The sequence below is a fragment of the Delphinapterus leucas genome, chromosome 20 (genome assembly GCF_059928025.1).
Source record: "Delphinapterus leucas isolate spDelLeu-1000000601 "Yukka" chromosome 20, BTC_Dleu_Yukka2, whole genome shotgun sequence".
NCBI classification, from domain to species: Eukaryota; Metazoa; Chordata; class Mammalia; order Artiodactyla; family Monodontidae; genus Delphinapterus; species Delphinapterus leucas.
Window position 1 is genome coordinate 31,893,042 of NC_143148.1, and position 9,856 is coordinate 31,902,897.

Below are 9,856 nucleotides of genomic sequence, written 5' to 3' on the forward strand. Positions count from 1 at the left end.
TTCCTGCCCTTCCTGCTTCTCCACCCCAGACTCTTAATTGTTCATGCCTCTAGTCTTTTCAACTTTCTGCCCTCTCTCCATCCTCCACACTTTGCCTCAGAGCTCCCTCAGTTCACAAGCAATCACCCCACAGCCCTTCCCATCATAATCCTGCAGGGGTAGATGAAGCCTTATATGGCCGTCATGATCTGATCCTTGCTTGTCTTTCTCTCTCCTGACTTGAGCCCCAGGCAATTGCCTGCCAGTACTTGTATGTTCTGGGAATATCTCTTCATGTTTTAAGACCCAACTCAAATGTCATAAAGCATTCCCTGACCTCTCCAGGTAGGATTCATCTTGTTTACACAGGACTCCCATGTGCTTTTGTACTTACTATGGTTATATCCCCTGTTTTTTCCATGTGCTTTTGTACTTACTATAGTCGTAGCCCGTATTTTTCTTTAAAGATTTATTTATTATTTTATTTATTTTTGGCTGCGGCACACAAGATCTTTTGTTGCAGCGCACAGGCTTCTCTCTAGTTGTGGCACACAGGCTCCAGGGAGCGTGGGTTCTGTAGTTTGTGGCACGGGGTCTCTCTAGTTAAGGCGCGAGAGCTCAGTAGTTGTGGCATGCGGGCCTAGTTGCCCCGCGGCATGTGGAATCCCAGTTCCCTCACCAGGGATCGAACCTGCACCCCTGAATTATAAGGCAGATTCTTTACCACTGGACCACCAGGGAAGTCCCTGTAGCCCCTATTTTAATCCTATCTCTTTCTACCACTAAACTATAAGTATTGTGAAGGCAGCAGATACCATACTTATGGACATATATCCCTAGCCCCCCACACAATGAATGTCTGAATTACTAAACAGTTTATTTTTTAAGATTATTACATACCACCATTGCTCTGGAGGAGCTCATTCTTAGGCTTTATTTTCTTTTTCCTTCAGCTCTTTGACGTTGACGAGGATGGCTTCATAACAGAGGAAGAGTTCGCCACCATTCTGCAGGCTTCCCTTGGAGTGCCTGACCTTGATGTTTCTGGTCTCTTCAAGGAAATAGCCCAGGGGGATTCTGTTTCATATGGTGAGTAGGCAGTTTGGCTCCTGATTCGGTGTACTGTACAGTATACAGTGTACATCCAGACTATGACTGACCCTCATACAAGAGTGTTGTTTCCCCCCACTAATATGTTAACAATAGAAGTAATAGTAACAATGATGATGATAGTAATAATAGTAGTAGTGGTGTAATGGTAGAAGCTAATTATTGAGGACTTACCGTATGCTAAGCACTCTTCACACATTTTATATATATTAATTCATTTATTCTTTATAGCAAGCCTATTCAATCAGTACTCTTCATTATTCTTATGTTACTGAGATGCAAAGAATTTAGGTGACTTACCTAAGATCATCTACTAGAGAATGTCAGAGTTGTAGCCACAGTAGAGGGATATGGACTGAGGGACCCACAGTAATAACAGTAGCTAAACCATCTATTAATGTTTCCTGTTAGTGGCTTAGATGAGCTTTCACGTTCATTATCTCACATCATGTTGATGGCACCCCTGTGAGGTAGGGACTATCTTGGAGGAAGACCTTGTGGCCAAGTGGCAGGTCCGTCCACCAGTGACCAGCCTTTCTCCTGATGGCTCGAGTCCACACATGAAGACAAGTCCCCTAAGGGCTGAAGGGATGGTTCATCAGTTTCACAGTGTCCTTGGGAAACACACCTCAGTGGAGAGGCCTCTGCCTTAGCTTTGATATGGTTGTAGATGTCAGCATGGCTTATCTTCCCCAGTCTTCTCTCATGGGCCAGAGGGGGATTCCTCTTGAATGCCTTTTTCCTTCTGGTGTTCAAAGAGTTTCAACCTGATAACTTTCATGGGATGGGGGAATTAGTTCATAGACTTCTCTTACTCTTCTGTTTTTTGTTTTGTTTCGTTTTGTTTTCTGCGGTACGCGGGCCTCTCACTGTTGTGGCCTCTCCCGTTGCGGAGCACAGGCTCCGGATGCGCAGGCTCAGCGGCCATGGCTCACGGGTCCCATATGGGATCCTCCCAGACCGGGGCACGAACCAGTGTCCCCCTCATCGGCAGGCGGACTCTCAACCACTGTGCCACCAAGGAAGCCCTACTCTTCTGTTTTTAATTACTGTCATTTTGGCTGTCCTTATTCTATTTTAGGTAATTAAGTGCACTTATCTATTAAGTTCATTTTTTTTAAAAAAAGGATAAAATGGCAAGTAGATACTTATATAAAACTTAAGAGTGTGGGCTTCCCTGGTGGCGCAGTGGTTGAGAGTCCGCCTGCTGATGCAGGGGTCACGGGTTCGTGCCCCGGTCTGGGAAGATCCCACATGCCGCGGAGCGGCTGGGCCCGTGAGCCATGGCCACTGAGCCTGCGCATCCGGAGCCTGTGCTCCGCAACGGGAGAGGCCACAACAGTGAGAGGCCCGCGTACCACAAAAAATAAATCAATAAATAAACAAACTTAAGAGTCATAAACCCCATGTGTACTAATGCTCTGACCATTTTCATTGCATAGTTAATACTCTGTATTACTCCAAACTACAAATTTTGAAAAACTATTTGGAATAGCTATTTCAATGGAAGCTAATACTAAGAATTATTTGTAGGTAGTCATATTTTTACCTGTCAGCTTTAATATGTTTTTAGGGAAATCTACTCTGGTTTTTGGAGTTCAACCTTTTTCTTTTTAGAATACACAGAATATCTCCCTTTCCCCAATATTATGCAAGCCCACTTTTTTTTGCAGGAATGTTTGAGGTATTTAAGTATGATTTTATGAAAGAATAGGTATAGAAATGTATCATGAATGTATCCATTTACATTATTTAAATGTGATAGTTTAAATTGTTTTCATTCTTGGTTTTCCTTTAGCCAAATTAATGCCCAAATTCTACTTATTGCCAGTTCTCAGCACTTCTAGAAATGAGTTACTCTTTAATGCCACTAGCATCCCCGAAGAGGACAGAGAGCCTTGATCTTTTGACCAGAGCACAAGTCTTAAAATTAAAGCTCGTGGTTTCAGTAGATCAACACTCCTGCCCACGTATCTTAGAAGTCACTTATGTCCTCTGTATCTCTGTCATTGAAATAGACTCATTCAGATAAATCTTTATTTTGGATGTTAAGAAAGAACAATTAATAGCTTGCCTGATTTGGAAATATAAAGTGCTCTGTCAATGCAAAATAATGTTGTAATTGCAAAGAATGATCTGGGCTCTATCTGGTGACTTCCTCATCACTAAGACCTGTTTTTATCTTCAGGAGTTGCTAGATAGTCTAATGTGCCATGAAGTAGACATTTGGTTATCGGAGGATTTTTTTTTTTAGTGAATGGATAGAAATAGGATATTGGGTTAAAAACCTTTTATTATAGAGTCAAATAGCAAGCTGATTCAAAGACCAGGATCACTTTGCTATATAAGCTCAATAAAGTTTTCTCCGTCCAAACAGAAGAGGAGAGAGAAATGTCAAACTTGAGGGTAGCATCATATTTCAGAAACTCCAGGTTACCGGAGGCTTGGGGTTCAAATTCTGATGGTTAATTTTGTAAGCCTTCTATACTCTACCTCACTTCCTAAATCTCAAACACCTGAGATAAAAGGAGGCCTACTACTCAGGGGTCTTGTGATATGATTAGTGAATATTGTACACTCTACTTGCCCTTACTGATCATAAGTCAGGGCTCAGCTTTTCAAGATGGTTTATTTCTTTACCAGAGTTAAAGGTTAAAATAGTTTTAAAAGCCAGTGATAGAGAGTCCTGGGTAATAAATTTTGTTAACATTTTCTATTACAAAAAAAAATAAAATTACATAAACATAGAGCACAACAAAGTTTTACAAATGAACCCTTGTGTAACTACCACTCAGGTCAAGGAATAGAGCTTTTCAATAACTCTAGAAGCCTCCATGTGCCTATTCCCAAATAGAACCCCTTCCTCTGTCTTAAAGGAAGGAACTGCTGACCTGACTTAAAAAGGAATCTTTGCCTGCTTTGTTTTAGCATTTCACCACAAAAGTACACATCTTTAAATATATTTTAGTTTTGCCTAAGTTTTTGAACTTTACATAATGGTCTCATACAATATGTGTTCCTTTGCATCTGGCGTTTTTCATTCAACATTATGGTTTTAAGATTCATCCACATTGTTACAACACAGCTATTCATTCATCTTCATTGCTGTGTAGCACTTTGTTCCACAAATATGCCATGATTTACTTAGCCATTCCAACTGTTGACAAACATGTGAATTGTTTCCATTTTTTACCTATTATGAATAATGTTGCTATGAACATTCTCATACATGTCTCCCAGAGCACAATGCGCACAAATTCTCTCGCTTATATACCCTGGAATAAAGTATGCATATCTTCAACTTGACTAGATAATGGAAAAAACTATCTCCCAAAGTGGTTGTATAATTTATAGGGGTTGAGTAATAGACTTTTACGATCATTGTATTATTAAGATCATATGTTAATCTGCATCATGCCAAAAGAAGATTCACCTCAATTTATTGGATTTTGTTTTTTCTCCTCTTTTAGAGGAATTTAAAAGTTTTGCCCTAAAGCATCCAGAATATGCTAAGATATTTACAACCTACTTAGACCTCCAGACGTGCCATGTGTTTTCATTACCAAAAGAAGTCCAAGCAACTCCCTCAGTCGTAAGTAATAAAGTCAGCCCTGAAAGTCATGAAGAGAGTACCTCAGACAAAAAGGACAACTGAAAGCAAACATTCCTAATAAGGAAAACGCGGTGGCTTTTACTTGAAATTTCAAAGGCATTTACTGATAGTATTTTATTTGTGATTGAGTAATGATGTTTAAAATAGAAAGCTTTTTTATAAAAAAATGATAGATTTTCTTATTGAAATGCTTCTATTCACATGTGTTTATCAAGTAATATTCATTTTCTTTTACATTATATTTTGCTATACTGATGGGCTTATTGGCGATAAAGATGTTTTTATGGATTTTCCAGGTTAATTTGCATATCCAAATGAATGAAATGGTCTCCCTTATTTACTGATGAGCATTAATCAACGCTGCAAAAAGTTTTTAAAAGTATAAATAATTTTTCATTTACTTTCCTCTAAAGAAATAAGGTTAGCTTTAATCCCTTCCCATTCTAGAAATAAGAATGAAGAGTCTGAGGAACGTTGCAGAATTTTATACCTTTAACTTCACAGATTCATTTTTTCCATTTGCATTTCAGTTTCTTGGATCACTAAACATGGGGGGATTGGAAGGGAGAGCTCCGCTAATTAGATGAGACTTCTTAAAAACTCATATTCTCTTGACCATGCATCCCTATTGTAGATTTCCTTAACCACCTGCTAAGGAGATCATAACCTTTTGCATGATCTACAGATTTAGAACTTTGTTTTAAAGACAACAGCTATGGCCAAAGGCTATGTGGGAATTGCCTTATCGAAGGTAACATTAATTGCCTAACGAGAAAAATTGTTTGCCACAGAGTTTAGTTTAATTTGAGTTGGGTAGTTTAGAATGTAGCCCTTGCCCAGTAAATGAATCAGATTTACTTTATTTATATATTATTAGAATTAATATATTTTATCATCTAAGTGGGAGTTTTATTTTATTGTGTCCTCTCAAATTTTAGAGCTTGCCTGAAATATCTACAGGGAAAATACGAAAGGTTCCAAATTATCACCAAAAGCTAAGGAATCCAAAAACCTACTTTATTAATGCAAGACCACAATTTAACCCCCAGGCAAGAATTTAACGGTGATATTTTTTTCCTTTAGGTTAAGCAATAATTTCCCTCAAGTGCCATTTTATTATATGTCACGCATGCTTACTAAAAAGTTTCATCCTTAAGTATGAAGGATGAAACAGTATGATTGTTTGCTTTTTACATATCTTAAGTTATTTAGACAGAGCATTGAATAAGCTGAAAACAATTTCTTAAGTAATTAGGAAAGTACATCTTTATAATATTGGTTGTCATATGCAATTGAATGTATGTTATTACTCAGGTACCATGATTTTTATCACAGAAAACCCACATATTAATCCCATTAATCATGAAAAGGTAGCATTTTAAATCACAAGCTTTCTGTGAGGCTCTTGAAAGTGATCCCATTGTTTTCCTGTTTTAAAGTAATATTTTATGTTCTTTAATTCCACTTCTGCCAATGTAATATTCCTATTTTATTATGTTACTGAACAAACTTGCTACATAAAATTCTTGGCAATTAAAAATTCTGGTTTTGCCATTTTGTCTCAAATGTAATATACCTTTTTAATATCATGGTTTGAACGTAAGTTTGCATATTTATGAATGTGATTAATCATTTTTGTTTGCATTTAAGCCTTATGAAATGTCAGACATAATTTTACTCTAATGAAAGACTCAAATTTTAGCCAAAGCAGCAATAGTTATTATTCCTAAAGAAGTTGCCTTTTGACTGGTAGGGTGTATGTAATAACACAAGTCATGACTGTCAGTACTACTACCAACGAGGCCTCTACTTTTATGCCATCTAAACAAAGATTTCCTTCAAAGAGTTTTTTCTCCTCTTAGAATTTAAAGTAAGAAATTAAATTTAACTAAATCAGTTAAATGCACTGTGGTTTTATATAATAGTTTGAAAAAGCGAGGTTACTCTTTGAAATGAGAAATACTAGATCCTAAGACCTATAAAGACCATAAAAATTTCCATCAGAACAGTTCTATTGAAGGATAACGACATACTGAATGCTTATAGAACAAGTTGCTTGCATTATGCATATTTAATTCTCCTTTGCCAATGCTTTTAGAGTGTTGGAAGGCTGAGTGTGAGCGCTAGTAGTGCTACCTCTAATGGATATTTAAAAGAGCCCCTTTTAGAAGGCACATGGTCTGCTGTCTGCATGAGGCACAGCAGTACAGATATCTGACTCCCAGACTCAGGAGCTCTCCCTTTCAGACTGTTACAGATGCAAGGTGGTTAGTTGATGGCAGTTAATTGATACACCATTGACTGTATTGGAACAAGTGGGCTCTCGACCACAAAGGTCCTTGTGGAATTCTTATAAAGGAATCACTAAAGAGGATTAAAAGACACTAGTAAGAAACCATCCCCTAGGAAAGCATACATATTTATAATTCTTTTTTTCTTTTCTGTTCACTTGAATGGACTTTTCCATTTTTGGTAAATTGTTATACCAGAGTATTCCATCGATGCCATGCTGTGAGTTGATAGAGGTGAAGGCCCTCACAAAGTTCTTGACATATATCCAACATACATATCACGTATACATATCATAAACAATGTAGATGGTATTTATATACTGCTTTTTCACTTGCAATATAACATTTTCCAGTATCATTAAAATTACCTGGAAATGTAAATTTTTAAAAGTATACCTAATACTCCTTCAGAGTATAACATAGTATATAGCTATAACATAGTATATAGCTATAACATAATATATGTGATCATTCTTCAAATATTGAAACTGTGAGTTTGATTTTCATTTTGGGACTATTAAAAATAATCAACTCCATATTCCATAATAGTTTATAATTATGAATAGTTTGCTAAGGGGCTTATTTATACTTACTGAATTCCAAAATGAAAAATTTTTTGGCTAAAGATTTTATAATTATTAACTTTATTTTAAATTAATTTTATTACAGGAAAAAATTGAAATGATTATTTTTGATTCCATAGTTTTAACCTCATGTAGTAGTTAACAGGTTCATGTCTTTTAAAGGTAAGTAGACTTCATCTTTTTGAAGGTATTTTTCCCTTTGTAAAAGTAACAGACTTACTAATTATTACAATATGTAATAATAATAATACTACCAATCTGGCATCCTTACTATGTATCAGGCATTGTGCTAAGTGATTTACAGACATCAACACATTTAAACACTCAATGAAGCATAGGTATTGTTGTCCCTAGTTTTACTAAACAAAATTTAGAACTATCCCTAAGTTACTCATTAAGTGGCGGAGCTTGCAATTAAACCTAATTTTGTCTGATTCCAAAGGCCATGCTTCTAATCATTTATATAAAGCAGCAAAGCTGCCTGATTTATAAACTTTATAGATTGAGCATCTGCCCATGTATTTTTCTACTTGTGGGAAATTTTGACTTAGTTCTTTTTTTATTTTTTTATTTTTTATTTATTTATCTTTTGGCTGCATTGGGTCTTTGTTACTGCACGTGGGCTTTCTCTAGTTGTGGCGACTGGGGGCTACTCTTCGTTGCGATGTGCAGGCGTCTCATTGCGGTGGCTTCTCTTGTTGAGGTGCATGGGCTCTAGGCACACGGGCCTCAGTAGTTGTGGCATGGGGGCTCAGTAGTTGTGGCTCACGGGCTCTAGAGCGCAGGCTCGGTAGTTGTGGCGCACAGTTGTTCCGCGGCATGTGGGATCTTCCTGGACTGGGGATCGAACCCGTGTCCCCTGCATTGGCAGGTGGATTTTTAACCACTGTGCCACCAGGGAAGCCCTTGACTTAGTTCTTAAAGAGAGACAGAGGTAGTTCAGAATGGTTCCAAGCAGTGGCTGAGATGGGGGAAAAGATTGGCCAACCCCAGCCTAGAAAAGTGAACCCTCCTAACCCTCTTCATTGTGGCCCAGGACAGATCAGCTGGAAACCCTGAAACCTTCCTGTAGAAATAGTACAAGTTACTGTAAACCAAAGGTGAGGTGAATGCCAGGGTACTACAGTAAACTTTTTCCTTTGTGGGTAGTGGTGGAGCATGAATTCTCTACTTCTCATGGGTCCCTCTGCTGCAGTGGCCTTTTCTGTCACATCTCTGCTTTCAGAATAAAGTTTATGATCAATAAAGGAGAGTCTGAGGGACCGAGGACCAAGCCAGAATTGCAATATCTAGGACCTTCGTTCTAACTATTGTGAAGCATTCCCTTTGCTGGTCTCCCTGCTTATATTTTTGCCCTCCTATATATCCTCTTGCCATACAGAAAGCACAAGTATTGTTTGAAAGCATAAACCAGATATCACTTCTCCAGTTAAATGTTTTCAAGGGCTACCCATTGCACTTCGGATAAAATCTCAAGTATTCAACATGACCTACAAGGCCCTGCCTGGTCTGTCCCCTACCATAGTCTAGATCTCCACCATCTCCAATCTCCTCCCTAACTAAACTCCCACCACCCAATCTTTCTTTTCCTCCAACTGATGAAAGTCCCTTCCAACCTCATGGTCTCTGTACTGCTGTTCCCTCTAGCTGGAGTGCTCTTTCCCAAAGATTTTCACCTTGTTTTCTCTTCTTCCTTCAGTCTTAAAGAAAAACAGCTTCATCAAGATATGATTCACACACCATACAATTCACCCATGTAAAGTATACGATTCAGCTTTTTTTTTTTTTTTTTTTTTTTTGCGGTACGCGGGCCTCTCACTGTTGTGGCCTCTCCCGTTGCGGAGCACAGGCTCCGGATGCGCAGGCTCAGCGGCCATGGCTCACGGGCCCAGCCGCTCCGCGGCATGTGGGATCTTCCCGGACCGGGGCACGAACCCGTGTCCCCTGCATCGGCAGGCGGACTCTCAACCACTGCGCCACCAGGGAAGCCCCTCAATTCAGCTTTTTTAGCATATTCACAGAGTTGTGCAACCATCACCTCTCATCTACATTTTTTATTCTTGACTTCATTCAGATTTTAAATCAAATGTCACACCATCAAATGGGAATCTCCTATCACCTAATCAAAAAGCTCACTCTGTCTCTATGGGCAGTCTCAATCCCATTATTCTTTTTGGTAGTGCACTTAAACTTCTGGGGGGTTTGTTGTTGTTGTTATATATATATATAACAAATATATATTTATATATTAAAATATGTTTATATAACGTATTATTTGT

At 38.3% G+C, this 9,856-nt stretch overlaps 1 protein-coding gene across 3 annotated transcripts in view; it reads left to right on the forward strand.

The window, feature by feature from the left end:
• LPCAT2 (lysophosphatidylcholine acyltransferase 2) overlaps nucleotides 1-6,256 on the forward strand; it is a 64,296-nt gene extending 58,040 nt beyond the window's left edge. For all 3 annotated transcript variants that reach the window (XM_022555068.3, XM_022555067.2, XM_022555066.3), the window contains 2 exons: nucleotides 933-1,068; nucleotides 4,560-6,256. In XM_022555068.3, the coding sequence (XP_022410776.1) occupies nucleotides 933-1,068; nucleotides 4,560-4,744 (321 nt within the window). In that variant the 3' untranslated portion in view covers nucleotides 4,745-6,256. The remainder of the gene's footprint in view (nucleotides 1-932; nucleotides 1,069-4,559) is intronic.
• The last annotated feature ends 3,600 nt before the right edge of the window (nucleotides 6,257-9,856 follow it).